Here is a 21,025-nt window from a genome sequence, read left to right on the forward strand (position 1 = left end):
CTGTACTGTGACTCGATTAGCCTTTAGCCATGTAAGGTTGTGTTTCAGGCCTTTTACAAACCAGCGTTCATTCATCAGATCTGTCAGATTCATGTCAAGAGATGGGCAAAATGCTTATATGATTTAAATATAATGCCCTGATCATGACAAATGCAGTGCGGGTATGATTAATGCTTCATCACAAGTTTCATAAAAAAAAAAAAAATAGATAAATGAGAGTAGCTAGTAGCTGTCTTTCTACTACAATCAGCTTTAAACCAAATCTTTTACTTTTTCTTCCTTGCTTTGTTTTTTGTAAATCATGTGCACTGTATGTTGTATATGCTATCACAATACCTGTTGCATACTGAGGAAAGTTTTCAGGATTTTATATCATTTTGGCGCATCGCCCAGTACTAAATGCTACTTGAGTCACAGCTCCCCCTTGTGGAGAATCTTGTGAGCTAGGACCGTAAACATCATGTAGACCTCTCCATTACTGCTTGTGTGTATATATAATATTGACGTTTTATATGTAAAAATAAGATAATAAAATCATTGAAGCACAATTTTGAGAATTGGCATCATTTCTTTTAGCATAATCCTCAATTAGAATATATTTTTGGTGGAACTTTCTCAAACATGAGTATAAACTCGCATTTATAACTCAATAAATCACAAAAGAAGACTTATTTTCCCCCATTACTGTAGGCCGTTTCTTCTCTCATCGTTGCTTGGCTCACTGAGAGCATGTATTGCACGTTTTCGAGGCGACCTTGTCGGGAAGACGGCCGCAGGCTCTCTCTTGTCCGGCACACATGACAAACTGACAGAGAGGCATCAGAGGGAGGCCCATAAAGTATTCATACGCAGCCTGAGGATGCCTGAGCCTCACTACACTGAGCACTCATTAGAATCAGAGAGGGAGCGAGAGGCCAGTAGAAGTGCACTAGAAGTGTAGTGGACTAAGGGGAGGCTAAACACAGGTGAATAGAGAGCATTCAGTGTTTGTGTAGACTGTCAGACTTTGTACAGCGTGATGCGTCAATGCTGTTGAGTCAATACACGTGATAACTGCTATATTATTTGCACCAACTTACTAGTAATACACTCATGTGATGTTGCGCTAGTCCAGCTGCTACAGGGGCATGCTGTTATAGGAAAACAGGCATGCTGTTATAGGAAAATAATCAACGGTGAGGTGGTGTGATGCAAACCAGTTTTACTGTTACCACCCCAAAGCTGACTATTTTTCAATAACAGCACGACCCTCCACAGCAAATTTCTCAGTGATTACTTTTGCTATTTATTAATAAACGACACATCATAATTCTTATCCATTTATAGTTACATTTAAGGCTGTGAAACGTCTGCGAAACAACTTAGTTCCTGCTATCATGTATGTTGTAGCAGCTACAAACAGTCATTCCATCACCAGCTTTTTTTTTACTCTCCTGAAGTTAAAAACACAAAAACGAAAGGAAAAAAAACCCCACTTTTTGTAGAGAAACCGCAAAACGCTACGTCCTCTGTCTTGAAGACTTTTCAGAAAATTTAAAGGAACGGCTTTACCATACCAATCACCTTTACCATTGCGTCACCATATCAATAATCTCTACATTTCTATTTTTTTTTTTCCCCCAAATATCTAGCTCTCTCTCATATATACAGTACTGTGCAAAAGTCTTAGGCACTCTATTTTTTTGTTATGACTTTGTTATAGCTTTGTATTTTATGACTTCTACATTATGGAGTCAGTACAAAAACATTGCAGATTTCCAAACATTAGTTTTTCAGCACAAAATTAAATGCTACATAAAGATGTTTGTATGTCAGTAAAGAAAGCAGCATATTACATAAGAGACACTTTTCAGACAAAAAAACATAATGAAGGCTGCTGGGTTTTGCTGCAGAAATAAGAAGCAAGTGCGACAGTCAAAGTCTCCAGAAGAACTGTAGCTGCTTCTGCAAGATTCTCAGTAACACTTACAGCTCACTTCCTTATAAAACTGCACTAATTGTACCTGAGACTACTATTTTTTTTAAAGCAACAGGCTGTCACACCAGATATTGACTTTGTTTCATTTATTACTGTTTACTGCTCTTTATAGTATTTTGTTTTATGTAGAAACATTAAATTCTCTACATTGCTCTACAGCATTTCTGCTATATATAATAGATATCTTTTAAATATCTCTCAATATATTTTTATATCTTTATATATAAATTTTTAAAAAATTCATTTATTATTGGTCTTTGATTATTTGGAGCATCTGCTAATCAAGTTGCTGTGAATTATTTGTTACTATAGAAACGTATTATAGTGTATCTTTATTTTTATAGCCAGAACTACTGTTATTAACAGAAAATTAATCAGTAACCTCTGACCAGTCAGAATCAAGAAATCAGCAGTGCTGATTTCTTGATTCTGAGAAAGAATCAAGGAAGGTGAACAACAATATAACCGCCATGAAAACGGCATTATCAAATCAGCACTAACAAAACAAACAACAAAACCTAAAGTGAACTACGAGATTTCTACATCTATCATTGTTATATGTGGAGAGATTTTTAACACCTGACCGATTAAGAGAAGAACTGTAGCAAAAGCTTTAGCTCTGGAGACTGAACACAACACTGAACTGCAGCAAAACTAACAGGATAAAAACTAAACAGGGAACTAAAATGGCATTCCTGATGCAGTAAAACATGCCTTATTATTGTGGCTCAGAATTTGGGCCATGCGTCAGACTCTGGACTGACTTACTGAAAACACCGTATAGCGCAGGCTTATGTTGGACATGTGTTAATACTCTGGATGTGCATCAGTAAGGTTTTCTTTCGAGGCACACATCACCACTGATGAACCTTTTGTGTGAGATCTGACAGATGTGCTGTGTAAAAAAAAACACTTTACCTTAGGCTCAGTTAAAATGATTTCATTCACGCTTAATGCTCAGTGATCCAGACTTATTGTTTCACCTGTGTATCAGCAGCTCCAGGCTTCAGCCACTACGATGTATAAATGTATATATGCGCGCACAGCGCACGCTAATTAATGTATATATTAATGAGAGTGTGTGCATTGGGGTTCCCTACCTATCTCGAGGATGCGTTTGTGGAGCAGATTAGCTGGCAGGAATGCCTCGTCTTTGCAGGAGCGGATCTGCGTGCCCACCAGCTCAGAGCCCGTGGCTAAAATACGAGCGTTCTCTTCATTCAGGTTCACGCCCGCCATGGACGCCACGTCGTTGATGTCGTCATCATCCCTGAAATACATAATATACAGGATCGTTTACATCGCCTGAAGTCACATCTAACTGCAAGTGAAGCTATAGTCTGAATGAAGACCTCTGAATAAACAGAAATAAATGTCTCTGTGTAAAGGACAGGAAATATCCGTACTCAATCTGTTTAAGCAAATTACTCAAAATATGTTTCTTATCAATAAAAATTCAGCCAAGACATATGTCTGTCTGCTGTTCAATCTCAAACTTCACTACACTGATGAAAAACTCTCAGAGACGTGCTGCCCCCTAGTGGCCATCATTATAAAGACAACGTGTAATAAATCCATGCAGAAACCTTTGGCTTCATTTAGGCCCTTTAATGAAAGATCATCTTCACAGTGACAGCCAGGAAGTATTAGATGTATTTCCTTTCCAAAGCCTATAATAAATGTCTCCTTTTTGAATTTTGACGCACACACCCACACACACGTGACCTGATCATTCGACCTAAGGTCAATGTTGTGCTTCATGGATGTTGCTTAGACTGTAAACAGACATAAAAGAATAAATTCTGGTTCACTGACTCGCTCACAGGAATACTCACTAGAAATGTATACACTCTATAGATCACTTCACACCGAAATCACTTCTAGTCTTTTTTTTTTGCCTCCTGAAAGACACACTTCTCCTTTAACCACACATGCACATGAGTGAAACCTAAACTCTGTATTCATTCACATCACACACTCCCTCTTTCGATATGGAAATGTATTTTTAAAAAATCATGCTAGAGCTTTGTAGCGTGCAGCTGCACTAAAATTATGACAAAAATAGGTAACCAACATACACACAAAAATGCTCTGTTCACTGTCTTGGGTCAACTGTAAGTGAAATGTGTTATTAATTAAAGCCCCTTTATATGCCATTGACATTTATGTGCCTATGAGCATTGTGTATTCTTCTTCTTCTATTTATTATTACTGTTATTAAAAAACAGACAGGGGAGTGATGCAGCTTGGAAGGAAGACCACTTAGAGTCTTTCACACTTGGCTTTTTTGTTTTTTTCCCTCACCTGCTATTGCACATTTTGCATATAATCCCACAAAAAGCAGGCAAATGACCGCTTTTAAATTAAGTGTTGCCATTGATCAACTTTTTTTTGGATTCCCCCTCATCTACCCACCAGGAAGAGTGAAGGCAAACGTGCTTCCTCCAAGACAGGTGAAGCCACGTCTGCAACTGCTGCTCATGCTGCATCACGGGGCAGTGTAGTACACGTGGAGGAAAGCGTTATCTGCCCTCTTCCACACATATGAGCCCACGATTGGCTAGTATCGCAGTGACTGACAGGGGAGAGAGTATGCCAACTTTGCTCTCATGATTCCACGTCACAGATGGCTGTGTCATGGTCGGTATTTAAACTCGGGATCTCCCGAGGATAGCGTCAACGTTTTTCTGTTGTGCCACTCGGGAGCACAAACTTTCAAATGGCATCTTGCGTGTTTTTTTCTTAAACTCCTGACCAATCAGGTTACAGCTCTGAGGGCAAGCCAGAGTCTTGTTAGTGAGCAAATATCACCAGATTTATAATTTTATATTGAATAAAAAAAAAAAAAAACTGCCATTATTCCAATGTTGTAACTAAAAGTAACATAACCTGACTATTTCTGGGACATTCACTGGTACGTCCCATTTTAACTGTGGCTGTATACAGTCAAGTCACGCAAGCAGACAAGCTCCTCATCTCCAAAACCGATCTTTATTAAATCTTCATTACTGATAATAAATCTAACCTAGATAGCAAGCTAGGTAAGTTAATTAGCTGATTGTAGGTAGAACTGGTAAGAGCGTTGTTATGGTTACAGTGTGCATGTCGCGGGAGATATATATATTTTTTATATCAGCACAAAAAGTGCCCTGGCCAGCATTTTTTTCAGCCTAGTTTGAAAGAAGCCTTACACTACACACACATCACACACTGGTGTTGATTTCTAGGTAACACACACACTTACACACACATGCATACACATACACACCAGATGCTGAGCACAAGTACCTGAAAGTTCCACCTCCTGGGTCATTCAGCTTCTGTTTCTGATTGGCTGAAGCCTGCATGGCGTCGCCCACTGGACCTCTCACCTGTACTGCTGGCCCTCTCACCACAGTGGCTGCAACACACAAATTACACACTTCACAGCTTCCACTAACCACAACATGCTGCTGCTGATTCAGTGATCAATCTCCCGAAAGTGTTCACTCAGCAGCATGAAAAATCACGCACCTTGCGGCCGGACCGACTGGGTGATCACCACGGGCATCCGAACTGGAGCCGTCTGTGCTCCTGTCCTCTTCACAGCCTGCAGGAGGAGGTGAAAATGGTGATTGCGTTGCATTGTTTACTCACATCCATTATTTCTGTATAGGTAATGTTTATGGCCAGTACCACCAGCGTGGCTTGGTCCTGCGCGACGGTGGGGCGGACAGCAGGCACCGTGGTGGCGAGGGAGCGTGGGGGCGGAGCCTTAATGGCGCTCACAGTCAGAGGGCTGGAGGTGGTTTGAGCGAGCTGGGTCAGAGACTGCTGCGAGTTCAACAGCGTCATCCGCAGAGCAGGCAGGCTTTTCTGTATACACACACGCAGTCACGTGTCATACTTTAACATGAGACGAGCTTTTACATTTACATTTACATATATGGCATTTGGCAGACGCCCTTATCCAGAGCGACTTACAAAAGTGCTTTCAAGTCTCTATCAATAAATACATTCTGATACTGGCTCGCTAGGTCACAAACTAGGAATACCATCAGTCCAAAAACTCTGTTGGGGAGGTAATATAGTAACAAGCACTCAGACAATACATTTTTTTTTACTCACTGCTACTACTATTACTACCATTACTACTACTAATACAGCGTTCATACAATTTCTGTAAAATACAATCTAGATCAGCATATATCATCATATAGCACTGGGGAAGGTGAAATTAAACACATGTCTCCATCAGCACTGCTCTCTCAGGTTTGAATTAGTGTGTGCTAGAGTGACCAGGTGTCTGTTTCTATCCCTATTTGCAACTCTAACTTTCTTCAAGTGTGTGTGGAAAGAGTAAAAGAGAGTTTGATAAAGTGATCAGCTCGATGATGTGAGGAGCCTTACAGCATGATAATTATTCCACACAGAGGGAACACTGTTGTCTTGAAACAATTCACAGACCCTATACACACTTTGGCACTACACAGATGAAACTGTTAGCTTTTTTTAATGACAGCAAAGTAATTTTACCAAATTTACTTTTACCAAAGTAAAGCTCCATAAAACGTTGTGTACGTCTAGCTGACTGGAATAAAGAACAAAACACTTCCAAGAACAACATCAGCTATCACTAGTATTTTATGAAATCAAGTTCACTTTCTGCTCTCAACTTCATTATCAGTTTATTTGAGTATAATTTCTTCCACATACACAATAAGTTGAATTTAAAACAGGAAGTGGGTAAACGTCAAACCTGAGAGTGCTGAAACACTTAAATAGTTGCCTAATACGATGCTAGCTAGTTTCTAATTTACGTCATTCGTTTAAATGCTTGAAAATGTTTTAAACCACAGCACTAGTGAATTTGTGAATCATATTTGTCAGAAGGTGTTGATAAATTTTCTACAACAGTAGTGCAGCTGCATATCTTATGTTTATGTTAATGCCCTCGTTCCAATAAACAGATAAAAAAAAACTGTTATTTAACAAAGAAAATTCTTTTTGTTGAGATTTTCTGTAAGGGGATGTTTATTTAACATATATGGAAGGAGTCTCCAGTGTCAGTGCTTGTAATAGTAAGTTTTCCACCATTCTTCAGGACAAAGAAGGTTTCTGTCTTATTTACGTCAAGAAAGAGAAATCAAAGAGGCTGGTGAGGGAACAACTGTTTCTAGCTGCTATAATGTAAATGATAACAGGAAGTAACTTCTTCCATGGATGTTCCACAACATTAACTGTAACTTTAAACTGAAAAAAGCATGACTGCGTGTTCTTTAATGGCTACGCATTGTAATTGTAAGCACGATTCTGCGGTATTAGAGGAAGAAAAACATTGTGTATGCGATTTATTATGTATGATATTGTAGAATCTACAGTTACGCTGCTTCACAGATTTTGAACAAATTACAATCTGCGATTTCATTCTTGCAGAATTTGCATTGTGCTTTCTGTGCATTTGTCCTTGCACTAACCACAACCAGCAACTTTCAATTTCATTTTCTAAATCTGACTAATTTATGTTGAACAAGCAGCGATAATAGTGTAACCTACAAGGCACGTGTTCCATGCTTTACGCCAAGTGCTAAAATAAACAGCATTACAAGAAAAAACTATCGGAGCGCCCGAATAGGTGCATACAAGAAAAACTCAATTACATGAGTATGAAGTATCAACTACAAGTTATGAAACTATGATGTGGTTTCTTTTTCCGCCAAATGTTACGTCGACCACCTTTCATGCAAAAATCAAGTGTTCTCTCCCTTATTTATCACTGAGCAAAGAGGCCTTAATACAAGCCTCCAGTTCTTCTTTAAAAAAAAAAAAAAAAAAAAAAAAAAAAAAAAAAAAAAAAAAGGAAACCAAGGCTCTGTGGTGGAAGAGACAGGGAAGCAGGGAAGGAGACTACCTTTAGAAAGGGGATGAGGTAGGGCTGAGGAGACGACTTCAGCTCCGTCTGCAGACGATTTGTAAATTCCTCAGGCTCAATTTTGGCATCCTATACAGAATTAAACACAGCGTTTCATAGGATTACTGTACATCCAACATGATAAAACTTATTTTCTGTGGATGAGACTTCATTAAAAAAAAAAAAAAAAAAAAAAAAAAAAAAAAGTACAGGACTTTACAGTACACAACTCAGCGGAAACCCCAAGTGATAGACTGATAGAGATATTGAGGGAAAAAAAACAAATGTGTTTTTCTTCTAAAGCTTTGATAGTGTACACTATGACTAATACACTGAATTTCCCACTATACACTGTAAATAGATAGAAATAACAAGGACAAAGGCCTGTTTGTGATGCACTAGCACCGTGTTTTATCTGAAGATTTATCTGAATCTTCCTGTTGTTCAGTAAAAAGCTGTTACTTAACCTTGTATGAAGGTATTGCACATTTATCTCAGAAAAGAATGTCAACTGCAGTCATATATGACTGCCAAATGTCAGCTGGGGGGAGATTTGGACACAAAAAACCAAAACTTTTGTGTGTCCACCAGATTACCAGGACTGTACTATAAACTGACGTTACGCTCCCTCTCAACATGTCATGTTTAATTTTGTACATTTTTATTAGAGCGCACAATGAAGCAGTGATGCCTCCTATGCTGTGTAATATTACTGATAACCAGCGATGCTACTCACCAGCAGGTCCTGCACGAGCGCCTTCACGTTCCTTGAAGTTTCCGGAGAGGGGGAATTATGGGATGCCAGTTTGATCAATGTTGCTAGGAAATTCTTGCACTTCTTCACATTCTCTTGCATTTCCTGAGATAAGGCATGGAAAATGATTGTATCTGATCACTTAGAAGCGGTCCAACAAAAATGTAAATCAGAAAAATGGATGGGTTTGATCCTGATTAAAGGACCCTGGAAGCTCTTGTGCTATTTCATAAGAGATCGTATGAGAACCTTAAGAACCACAGTTTTGGCAAAAGCAGAAATTTTCTGTCCAGATGAAACTCAAAAAGAAATAAAATGTGTTAAATGTGTTATGGAGCCAAGAGAAGGTTGAAGAACTACTCAGAAGAGGTCGGGGTGAGAGGTCGGCTCATAACGGCTACCTGAGAGAGGCCGCTGATTCCCGTGGTGGACGCAGCCGGTGCCGTGACAGTGGGTGAAGGTTTCAGGAGCGTCTGATTTGGAGCCTGAACACGAGCTCCGGTTGTGATCACAGTGGGGCCGCTGGGCTTCGGAGCAGTGCTCGCTGTCACCAGCGGGGTTTTCTAACACAACAACACAAACCACACTCATCACATTTAGGCCTATATTGCATTCATATTCCCATTTATATCTCATTATACTACAATATTGCAGTGTACTCTAAAACATCCCTTACAAAACTAACTGTATCACTGGAACATTAAAGGATCCCACTTGCAATAATATTTATACCATGATCATGAGAAATACTTGTTTGTGATCAGCTAGCAGGGGTCAAAAAAAAAAAAAAGCCTGCTGAAGGTGTGATAGTGTAAATGTTTTGTGATCTGAGTACTCTTACTGCCCCAACTGCTTCCCATTAACCCGTCCCTGCATGCTTTTTTATTCTTACTGCACTTTGTTTTCCTGTCAGCACTGAGTATGTCATGCACGTATGTTGCACTGTGGGTCCCGGAAAAATATTATTTCATCTCACTGCGTACTGTGCATAGATCTTCTGCCTTAACTTAACAGACCTGATCCATTTTCGTGTAGATTTTCCCAACGCACTTTAATGAGAAACCGTACATCGCTGTTGTGTCAGCAAGGTGGCAAAACAACCATGAAGGACAGCAACAGCAGTGACTACATTCAGTGGGAACTTGATATTTGGAGAACGGGTTCAAAATAAACTGGGAAGGAACCTATCAAACTTGCCCAAGAAATCGACATGTAAGCTTTCACAGGAAATGTAGCGACATGCTGTGCTTCACCTCCACCTCGCCTGGTCTGTGATACTACAGTGCATTATATGGCTTTTTTTTTTTGCCATTAAGTAAAAATTAAAGGGGCATGCTGAGTTGCGTTGGATTAGTAAAGTTGGAAGTTAAACGCAGATAAAGAGGACATGTACCTGTAGAGCAGGGCTAGCAGGGCTGGCTGCCTGGACCACTTTAGCCTGTGCAGGAGGAATCGGTCGGATAGCTTGGGATGTCACTGGCGACTGCAATGCGAGAGATGACACAGAATTAAAACCTGAGAGCCAAGATCATATGGGCCAGTATTTCAGACACAGATTACGCCTGGACCTTCACTAAAACAACCTGCCACTCGAATTCAGTTGAGGACTTCTCATTTAAAATGATACTACAATGATGGATTAATCTGAACATGTCCTAGATGTCTTCTGGGACCTTTGATCATGATCTACAGTGTGGCATGGTACCCTAATCGTAAACCTTCTGTATCTTTAGCTGGTATCTTTTACCTAGAAATGTGCATGTAGTTTACCTTTAAAGCTTTACTCTAAAAATGAATCACAGTCCATTTATGTAGCTTTAAACTTTTACACTAAACTGTCAAAGTTTCCAGGTGAAAGAGATAGTAAACGTGCAATAGATAAGGGTACCACAGCAGCGACACGAACAGGTTCAGTTTAGCACCCTTTTTTTTAGTGTAGTCACATACTTGCTGCACAGGAGCGGTGACTCGGATGGTGGCTCCGGCGGTGGTGGTCGTGGCAGGTGTAGGTGACAGAGTCGCCTTCGTCTGATTCTGAGCCTTCGCCTGGGCCAGAACCTGCTGAGGAACCAGCACCAACTGGCCCGCTTCGGTCCGGACAAGCACCATTCCTACAGCACAGACGATACACCTCATCAGAACTTTCACAAAATAAACAGGAAGCAGGAACTGACTCTCTGGCACCGATGAACTTTTAACGCAACTCTCAATCAAGATAAGAACTCGTGTTATTCGGACATACTGAATCATCAGCTCTTTTAGATTAGTCTTTAAATCAGTTTCTGATGTTCTGTTAATAACGTAACAATGGATATCCCACTGATTCAGGCCATCCCTTTTGAAACACTCAGCTGGAAAACTGATAATACAACGAGAATATAAACAAGTTTCTATTGTTTTGAATGTCTTATTGGATTGCTTCTATAAACAACAGTCTATAGAGACAGACAGGCCAGACCCCCGTCCCAACACAGAGGGCAGCTCGTGCACAAAAGCGAGCGTGTAAATAAGAATTGAAAGTTGTGTAATGGACTAAAATCAACCTTTTGTGCTTGCTTATTATTATGAAAACTTTCATTCCATTCGGAGGTGAACACAATTCAAACTTTATCCCTGGAATATAAATAAGAATATTGAAAATGACTTGTTCATTAGAGCAGTGGTTCTCAAAGTGGGGTCTGTGAATTTCTGTGATTCAAATTTAGTTACAGTGATGGAAATCAAAACCCATCATTAAAATCACCATCAAGTGATATTCATCATACGAGTTTGAATATTATTATTATTATTATGAGTGGTCATTTAAATTAAATGAGTTTAATTGTAGGCCTGTAAATAATAAATATTTAATTCCAATATATATATTAAAATTCAAGACAACTCCTAGTATATTCTGTAGGTGGAAATTTCATGACTAGAAAACTCTACCGCTGTAATAAATAGCTAAGATATTACTGTGCACATTTAAATAATGTTCATGAAATGCATCTGTACTGAGGGCGCCACGGATTGATTTTACAGTTAAAGGGTCCCGGGCTCTAAAAAGTCTGAGAAACCCCTGCATTAGGCAAACTGAGCTGACACATAAGGTTTCAGAAGAATCATTTTTTCCATAATGGTCATATTGAGTCCAAAAGGACGTAAGGGTGGAGTGTAAATGATGCTTGCTGTGAATACACACTTACCCGGCGGTATAGTGAATCCTGGTGGTAACTGAATCGTGGCCTGTTGTTGGGGTCTGACTGTAAGCTGAGGTACCACCGCCCTCGGAGCAGGTGCCGCAGGAACCCCGGGTCGCACAGTCACAGTGCTCGTTGCTGGAGACGGAGTACTGGGTCTCAGCATACCCGTGGCCTGCCCCGTAAGACCTGCTTCTGGTTTCACCAGCACTGACGTGGTGCTCACCACCGGAAGCGGGGTACTGACTGCAACCGAGTGCACGGGTGTGCCAGTTATAGGAGGCCGCACAGCTACAGGAGAACCAGCAAGCTGATTTGGGACAATGGTTTTAATCTGGGTTTGGGGGTTCGTCTTGATCAAACTCGCATTGGAAAAGGTCAGCGCAGGGGCTGGGACAGAGGTGACGCTCACAGATGCTGTAAGTTTAGGGTCGCTGGGATTGGGTGCGATGTTGGAAGGTCGGTGCAGGGCAACAGCAGCGACTGTCTGAGTACCTGATACACTCACAGGCTGGGACAGTATATGATTAGGCTGACCAGAAGTACCAAGAAAAGTACCATTAGTGCCTTTGGAAGTGGATGTGTTGCTGTTGTCGGTGCCTAAGCCAGAGCCAGTGACAGCACCATTCACACCGGTCTGTAATCCGGCTGCAGGAGTGGGAGCAGGGGCGACAGCTACAGGGGCACTGCTGCCATTCTCACCAGCCAGGGCTCTGGAGGAAACGGCGCGGATAGTTGAAGCTATGTGATTGGTGTTAGGGAGAGTATCGGTAGCTGATGATGATGATGGTGATGGTGAGGGTGATGATGAGGATGATGATGCTACAACTGCTGCGTCACTTGAACAGTTCGGAGAAGTTGTGAGTCCCGGTACAGCGGGCTTTGGTACTAACGTGATGTTTGGCTGCACTCGGTTGGTAGCCATCACCCCCCCGGCGCTCAGAGCGGAAGGGACAGGGACAGAGTTGGTGCTCGGTGTCCTCTCGGAGCCGTTCTCGCGCTTTACCTCCACTCTGTGCAGTCCTGACGCTCGCGCCTCCAATGCGGTTCCCGCTTGAGCGGCTTGGGCTTTTCCTAAGTTGTTGTTTCCGCTCTCGGCTGCTCCTGACCTCCGCGCCTCGCTCTGGGATTTATTCTGACCGCCGAGCTCCGACTCTAACGAACCCACGAGGTCGCTAACGGCTTTTTCGTCCACTTCTGAATACAGCATATCTTCCAGCGGATCGGGGACGCCCGCCATCTTTGGAAGACGCTCGACAGAGCGTGTCGTGCGCGTGCGTTGTTTTGCCGCGAAGTGCATTGTGGGGAAATGGGCGGGGTGACGTCACAACTCAGCTTAGCGGACGTGCCGAAATGGTCTGTGGCGCTAGGCCGCTGAGCGTGTCTGTGAAAACAAAACACGACAAAAATAACGGAATTTAGTGCTTTATTGATGAAAAGCTGGAATTATCTCAGTCCAGTATTGGTTATATTACTGAGATAATTCCATCTTTTAAACAAAAAATCCACTAAAGTCATCTGAAGTGTGAACCTTTGTTTAAAGTGCAGTTGATCAGGATTTGCTGTGTTTACTGTGCTTGCTGTTTTAATGCTTAATCTTCATTAAAAATTATTCAGTCATTTCTACTGACGTGTATTATTATTTCTGTAAATAAATAAAACAGCATTTAAAATGATCTTTTGAGTCTTTCCCCTCTTTTTTTTTTTTTTTTTTTTTTAACTTGTACAGGGTAATATAGAGGAATACTGTTTACCATTTTAAAAGCCTGATGCACAAAGATACAAAGAAAAGCTAACACCCTTTATAGGTGAATAAAAAACAATACTATATTTAAAATGTATTTCAAATGGAGTTATTTACTTTTTAAAGTCTTTTTTTTAATTTGAATATGTGAGTAAATTTTGCTCAGATTAACAGATGACTTCATTACTTTTTGTGAGGTGTCCTTAATACAGAGCCATGGGATTCAATTAGTAGAAAATAACTTAAAATGGATGTTTGTCAACATAACTGTGCACTTAATGTACATGAAATCTTCCCAACATTATTATTATTATAAAACATCATTTTCACAACATTATTGATTGTGTCACAGCTTGGAAACAAGATCGTTGTTAACTGGGACAAGTTACAAATACAGAGAGATCCCTCAGAGGATTTCAAACAAACAAACAAACAAACAAACAAATAAACAAATAGAAACAGACAGGCAAAACCCCCAATCCCAACACAAAGTGAGCGTGTAAATAACAATTGGAAGTTGTGTAATAGACTAAAACCAACTTTTTGTGCTTGCTTATTATTTTGAATACTTTAAGATTATTATTATTAAAAATAAGATTATTGAAAATGACTTGTTCATTAGAGCAGTGGTTCTCAAAAGTGGGGTCTGTGAAGGTCTGTGATTTTTTAAATTTAGTTACAGTGATGGAAATCAAAACCCACCATTATCAAAGTGATATTTATCATATGAGTTTGCATATTATTATTATTATTATTATTATTATTATTATTATTATCATTATTATTATTATTAGTAGTAGTAGTAGTAGTTTGAGTGGTCATTCAAATTAAATGGGTTTAATCCAAACTTCAATAACTCTAACACAAGTAGGCCTGTAAATAATAAATATTTAATTCCAATATATATATTAGAATTCAAGACAACTCCTAGTATATTGGGTGGGTGGAAATTTCATGACTCGAAAACTCTATGGCTGTAATAAATAGCTAAGATATTACCGTGCACATTTAAATAATGTTCATGAAATGAATCTGTACTGAGGGCGCCACGGATTGATTTTACAGTTAAAGGGTCCTAGGCTCTAAAAAGTCCAAAAAGACACAACATTTTCACAACATTATTGATAGTGTCACAGCTTATAAACAAGATCATTGTTAATTGGGACAAGGTGCAAATGTAGAGAGAATCCTAAGAAGATTTTCAACAAACAAACAAACAAACAAATAACTAAGGGGGGCATGGTGGTTAGTGGTTATCATGTTTGCCTTGCACCTCCAGGGTTGGAGGTCTGATTCACACCTCTGCAGTTTGCATGTTCACCCCATGCTTGGGGGGTTTCCTCCGCGTACTCTGGTTTCCTCCCCCAGTCCAAAGACATGCATTTTAGGCTAATTGTCATCTCTTAATTGTCTGTAGTGTGTGAATGGGTGTGTGAATGTGTGTGCCCTGCGCCTTGTGCCCCGGGTCCCCTGGGATAGGCTCCAGGCTCCCAGCAACCCTGTGTAGGATAAGTGGTACAGAGAATGTATGTGTATATATATACACACACACAAATATATACACATACAAACATACATACATATACTCTCTCTCTCTCTCTCTACATATATATATATATATATATATATATATATATATATATATATATATATGACTGGGTCATTACAAGCATGAAAGTTGTGTAATATTTTGCATTTCTTCCACTTTGTTAGGGTTTTTTAGGGGCTGAGTGGCTGCTTATTACTACAATGTAACTTCTGTTATAATTATACAAATATGCAAAATCTCTGAATGAGTCGATAGAATTTCAGTTCAGTTGTTATTGGCCCTTTAAGTGGAAATTAAAACAGAATTTTATGGGAGATAGAAATGCAATAACTCCACAGTTTATCTCTGCTCCACCTTACTGAAACTGCACGAGCCATCGTTCGGTGCACGTGAAGGTCACGTGGTACACAACCAACCAATGGGGTTGCGCTTCGTGTTGTTGCTTGGGATGGAAACGAAAGCAAACCGTTATCTGGGCTTCACCGGTGACTGTGTATATTAAAGGTAACATACATTTAAAAAAACATAATGTATTGGGAATAATGACTGCGTTTTATTCAAGCGGTTTCTTTTCCCCGTTCTGTGTTTTTGTTGGTGTTAATTCTGTTAGGATACTGATACAAGTGGTTGGTTTGTGCGTTAGCTTAGCTGCTAGCTCCTCGACGCCAGGCGGCTGGCTGACGGTGTGTGTGACTAGCAGCTTTACCGAAGCTAAGCAGTAAGTAAGCGAACCCAGTGCTAGCGAGTGTGATAAGGATTATCGGTTATATAGCTAACAGTGTAAACCATCAGCGCTCGATGTGAGGTCCAGGAGACTCCCAGGGATGTGAGGCATGTCCACAAGACCACTGTGTTTGTTTTTAAAGAAGTGATATTATGCTGGTGGAGATCATGAACAAACACTGTCAGACTTGCTCTAGATATTACGTAATAATTTGACTTATAAGACTTATTGGACAATTGAATTTAATGGATTAATCTAAAGATCAATAAACTAGACAATAAGGATGGGCGATATAGACTTAAAACTGTATCACGATATTTCATGGTATTTTTTGCGGTAACTATATAAATGATGATATGAAAATAGTAACATTGAACACTATCTTTTTGGCCACAAGTCACATCAGCAAAGTCTTGAGAGCCGTCTGATTCACATCTGATCTTCTGTATCCGAACCACTTCCATTTTACAGAGGAAACTCCTTTTTTTAGGGATTAATTCTTCTACCTCGTCTAGGGTTGGAACATCAGATACCTTCGCCATGCTTGTTCTCGTTCTACGTGTGAGATGCCCACTATATCGTCAATATCACAGGATGACAAATTCTTATCATGTGGATGAATTGTACCGGTATATCATGAACGATACGATATGGCACAGCCCTACTAGACAACTCCAGATCTACAGCGATGTCTTGGATTATCTCATGATCAGAAATTTAAGTGGAGAATCATCTTTCTCATGAAACCATGCTTACTCTAACCAGACCATCTGTACCCTAAAGGTCTCTCTGAATGAATCTGATCTGCACATTATGAAGGGGTTGTATTGAGGATTTTACATCAGTGACCTGCTCGTCCTGGAGATCTAGCTTCGTCTATGTGCAGTGAAGCTCCAGACATGGCATGAAATAACGTAGTTTAAAAACATCACTGTGTTAATCAACCTTAAAAATACACAAGGTGATCAGGAACGCCAAGTTCTTCTGTGCGTTTGACAGCTGTCATGTATGATGAAGTTACAAACATCTTAAGAGTGGCAGTAGAGGTAGCAAAGAAAACATAGTGGATTACACAGCCAAAGGGTTTTCAGAGCTGTCACATCCTCTACAGCAGTGGTTCTCAAAGTGGGGTCCAGGAAGCATATCCCGGGAGTCGGTGAATTAATTTTTATTTTGTTACAGTGGTGGAAATCACAACCCACATTATCAGAGTTATTATGTTTAGGGGTCAGAGCACCAAAGTCAACTCAGACCTGTGTGATCTCAGTGGAAATCTCAGGAAGAGAAAGCTCTATGGCTCCAAAAAATATTATTTGAAAAATCCCGTGAAATAACTCAGTGGGTCAGTGGAATTTATCTTACAGTTAAACAGGTGTCTGGCTACAAAAGGTTTGAGAACCCGTGCTCTACACGCAGAAACGGAGGTTGCTGTTGTATGATTTAGGGTGAAAACTCAATTGGGTAAACAAATTAGCGGCTAGACAGTAATAGATGGAAATACATTTTAATCTGTATTTTGAAAACTTTAACGGTGAAGTAACTATGCGATCATACACAGTGACTAACCCTGATATTTGAGATATTTGGAGGATTTGAAGAAGTGCTGGTGTTCACTGTTTTACACAACTCCATGCTGAGATTTGCAAGCTATAATATATAGCAGACCTAAATTCAATTCAGAAAATGAAAATCTTATTATGTTAATCTACGTATTGAGCCTGTAGACTGACGTATACATCTGTTGTCTCTTCTGTCTTTTATCAAACAGGCACAAGCAACAGCATGGCCACAGTGCAGTCGACGCTAATGTTCGCTGTGTGCATCCTGATGATAACAGAACTGATACTAGCCAAAAAGGACTACTATGATATTTTGGGTGTACCTAAAGATGCCACTGAACGTCAGATTAAGAAGGCTTTTCACAAGCTCGCCATGAAATTTCATCCAGACAAGAATAAGAGCCCCGATGCAGAGACAAAGTTCCGGGAAATAGCGGAGGGTAAGTCATTGAATAGTTTGTAATGCCTGTACAGCGCAACAGGACTGTCACACACGTTGGTGAAATTTATCATATATAATATAAAAAGATCACAGTCACATCAGTGTCCAAATGTTTAAGGCCAAGTTCTTATGGTAATCGTAGCTTATTCAAGCTTCTTACACTTCTGCAAGTCCAACTTTTTACAGGAGGGGGCGGGATTGGTCAGAATTCCTTAGGGAGTGGGATTAAAAAAAAAAAAAAACAGCCTTGTACACACCTCTACATCACAACAATCTTCCAAAGTGTGTGACATCATTAATTTCCCTTGTGTACAGTGAAAACTTGGACAGTTCAGTTTGATCAGCTGCTTTATGTTTGAAATTCCTCCCTTGTTGTCAAAGGATGGCGATTTTTCCCTCCTTATGCTTCTCATTATGTTCAGTCAAGTCATTACAGTCCAGTCTAAGGTCTATCCTCTCATCTTTTTCAGCATATGAAACACTGTCGGATGAGAAAAAGAGGAGAGAGTATGATCGGCTTAGACAGAGCGCTTTCTCCAGCGAAGATGTGAAAGGAGGAAACCAGTACTTCCACCAGTCCTTTGACTTTAACTTTGAGGACATGTTCAGAGACTTCGATATCTACAGCCAAAACAGGCACGCACGCCCCAAACGGAACTTCGAGGAGCATTTCCGGGCTCACCAGCAAGGCCACAACCGCCACAAGAGGCACTTCCAAGGAGCTTTTGGAGCTGGCCTCTTCGAGGATCTGTCTGACGACGTGGAGAGAATGTTTACATTTGACAGACATGCCAAGCGGACTGAGAGCAGGTTTCATGGCATGGCAAAGCAGCACTGCAGGACTGTGACTCAGAGGAGGGGGAATATGGTGACCACCTACACGGACTGTACCTCATCCTGAGAGCGACGTGACTCCTCACTATAGTCTCCTCCTCACCTAGAGTTAAGCTAATTGTGTCTGGATTAGACATACTAATTTATAAAATTGCTGCTGAGATGAATGAAGCTCAATGTTGTTTATAATGACTAAGTTATGATAAGGAGCATTATTAGGGATTTTCCGTTTATTAACTGACATTGATAACTGACTTCTTGCAGAATTACAAAACAAAGTCTCTCCTGTTGTTTGACTGTCAAATTCAGATTAGACTTGATTTACTGATTAGTCACACATATGATGCGGAAGTCTGCCACTTAGCCATTCAGATCAAACTAAGCATAAAAGAAACACAAACATAATCAGTTGCGAAATGCTGACTAAAAGAAATCTCAGCATATAAGTGACAGCACTCCGGATGGACAGCGTGTAGCAAGTAGATCTGAACACACTAACACATGGCACACAATGGATTGCTTTGGAGAATTAGTTTTTTTTGCAGTTGCTTGGAAGGTTTAATACTTGTTAGGTGCCTTTTGCAGGGTACATGCATTGTTAATTAATGCGTAAGTACTTTTAGACATTAATCTTATTCCATCAGGGGTGGACAAAGCATAAATTTATTATCTAGCCCACTATGAAGCTCCAGTGTGCTGCCCAGTTCTGTGTTTTGGTTGTCTGGAAACCTACTTGATTAGGCTAAGAAGTGTGATTGTAGCTAACATAATATAATAACATATGGCAAGCTAGTTAGCTAGTTAAGTTCATTAATACAGACTAAGAGATACCTAACGAGTATGTGATCATGTAGCACAGGTGTTCTGTGACCTCAACAAAATAATCATTGGCCAAAATTTTGGCTTTAAGACATAGTGTTTTGTTCCCACATCGAATGTAAAAGATATTATTCATATCTGGCTAGCGTCTTTATTTCCTATCGAAGTGTTTAATTTGCAAAGTCACTGCATGTTTTGCTAGCTGGAGAGTTACATGACATCTTTGTGCTGGACTTTATTATTTACCTGCATATTCCCGATTCTGAAAAGATAGTCTGTCATTAGTGCACACAAATGAATCCGACTAGTAAAAGTCATTCCCTCGTTAGCCATATTGCCTCAGGCGATGTGTGTAGTGCAGCGGGTGGTGGGATTCAGAGCAGCACACGCTATAGTAACAGCGTCGCACCATCGTGATGTGCATTCTCTTTAAACGGAGCTATATACACCAATGAAAGGTTTGTTTTGGTAAAGAAAATAAGGAGTAGGGCTTATTTTTCATTTTTACGGTGGTTTACTAAGGAGCTATGAGCAAAAATTAAAAAATTAAAAAGTTTGAACATGAAATAAGCTTGTTCTGGGCAGCTGGGGTAGAGATTTGTCCACCCCTCTTCCATGCGTAGAAGATTTTCACAGAGTGGGTTTGCTCATACATTTAAATAGAAACGTGAGTGGTTAAGGCTTAAAGGTACTACAAGAATGCTTAGACACATTTATATACATACATACATATATATATATATGTAAACTGGAAAGCGTTACTCCAGTCAGTTTACTACGTTTATAAGTAGAAATGGCCAAACACGAAGATTCTGGAGTGAACCTAATAAAGGTCATTGTTATTTGGAAAATCAGTCAAGGATAGTGAGATTACGGATGATGTTGTCGCTCTGTATCATGAATGTGAACAACCCCCCAAAAAACTGGGATGTAGCTTTAAACATTTGCCTGAAAATCCCCTAATATGCATGTAACACCTCAACACCACATACTGTGGTACTTTGTCTAATTCAGTCTTGTTCTTGTATCACCTGTTACCTGATTTTTCATGTTGAATCGTTTTGTTCTCGTGCAATATGTTAAAGCCAGCTGTGCCGTTCATATCGCTGGACTTGTCGCTGTTTTGAATTGACTCATCAAGCACTTACATAAATCCTATGGATAGAGGATAAATATCTAAATATAAATAGAACAATATATGAATGTCTATACTCAAAAGCAGACATGTTATATAATATTCTTGGGTGGAATAAAATGTGAAACTGCACTTGCCTTAAGTTATTATTTTTCTGATTATGTTAAGTGATGATTCTCAAAGTGGGGTTTGTGAATTTCTCATTTTGTTACAGTTGTGGAAAACCACAAAGATTATTATAAATAATGGCACCATTGGAAAGTTCAGGGAAAAAAAAAAACTCTCTGGCTTCACCAAATATTATTGTACACATAATGTTATTTTTTTAAATATTATAATTAATTTTTTTAAATATTTTTTTTTGCAGTTGAAGTGGTCCCTGAAATTAGAGCAATCTGAGCACATAAGGTTCAGTGAA

At 39.8% G+C, this 21,025-nt stretch overlaps 2 protein-coding genes across 3 annotated transcripts in view; one reads left to right on the forward strand and one right to left on the reverse strand.

The window, feature by feature from the left end:
- Nucleotides 1-13,122, reverse strand: part of si:dkey-219c3.2 (transcription initiation factor TFIID subunit 4) — a 44,004-nt gene extending 30,882 nt beyond the window's left edge. The window contains exons 1-10 of the mRNA XM_034306108.2: nucleotides 11,808-13,122; nucleotides 10,570-10,733; nucleotides 10,016-10,105; nucleotides 9,024-9,185; nucleotides 8,605-8,727; nucleotides 7,869-7,958; nucleotides 5,654-5,833; nucleotides 5,492-5,567; nucleotides 5,267-5,378; nucleotides 3,079-3,248 (exon numbers count right to left, since the gene is read on the reverse strand). Coding sequence (XP_034161999.2) covers nucleotides 3,079-3,248; nucleotides 5,267-5,378; nucleotides 5,492-5,567; nucleotides 5,654-5,833; nucleotides 7,869-7,958; nucleotides 8,605-8,727; nucleotides 9,024-9,185; nucleotides 10,016-10,105; nucleotides 10,570-10,733; nucleotides 11,808-13,101 — 2,461 coding nt within the window. The 5' untranslated portion in view covers nucleotides 13,102-13,122. The remainder of the gene's footprint in view (nucleotides 1-3,078; nucleotides 3,249-5,266; nucleotides 5,379-5,491; nucleotides 5,568-5,653; nucleotides 5,834-7,868; nucleotides 7,959-8,604; nucleotides 8,728-9,023; nucleotides 9,186-10,015; nucleotides 10,106-10,569; nucleotides 10,734-11,807) is intronic.
- Nucleotides 13,123-15,442: 2,320 nt separating this feature from the next.
- dnajb9a (DnaJ heat shock protein family (Hsp40) member B9a) lies at nucleotides 15,443-20,739 on the forward strand. Of its 2 annotated transcripts, none has more exons than XM_026917338.3 (3): nucleotides 15,443-15,598; nucleotides 17,587-17,817; nucleotides 18,290-20,739. In XM_026917338.3, the coding sequence occupies exons 2-3, from the start codon at nucleotides 17,601-17,603 to the stop codon at nucleotides 18,718-18,720; spliced, it is 648 nt and encodes a 215-aa protein (XP_026773139.2). In that variant the 5' UTR covers nucleotides 15,443-15,598; nucleotides 17,587-17,600; the 3' UTR covers nucleotides 18,721-20,739. The 2 variants fall into 2 exon arrangements, with proteins under 2 accessions (XP_026773139.2, XP_053091276.1); XM_053235301.1 differs by lacking the exon at nucleotides 15,443-15,598 and adding an exon at nucleotides 15,643-15,812.
- Nucleotides 20,740-21,025: the final 286 nt, after the last annotated feature.

This window comes from Pangasianodon hypophthalmus, chromosome 7 (assembly GCF_027358585.1).
Source record: "Pangasianodon hypophthalmus isolate fPanHyp1 chromosome 7, fPanHyp1.pri, whole genome shotgun sequence".
Lineage (NCBI taxonomy): Eukaryota > Metazoa > Chordata > Actinopteri > Siluriformes > Pangasiidae > Pangasianodon > Pangasianodon hypophthalmus.

What these genes read in the sequence shown, in the direction of transcription:
- dnajb9a (XM_026917338.3), top strand. Translation starts at nt 17,601, where the DNA reads ATGGCCACAGTGCAGTCGACGCTAATGTTCGCTGTGTGCATCCTGATG. An exon ending in GTTCCGGGAAATAGCGGAGG is followed by an intron (nt 17,818 to 18,289) that starts GTAAGTCATTGA and finishes CATCTTTTTCAG; the next exon opens with CATATGAAACACTGTCGGAT.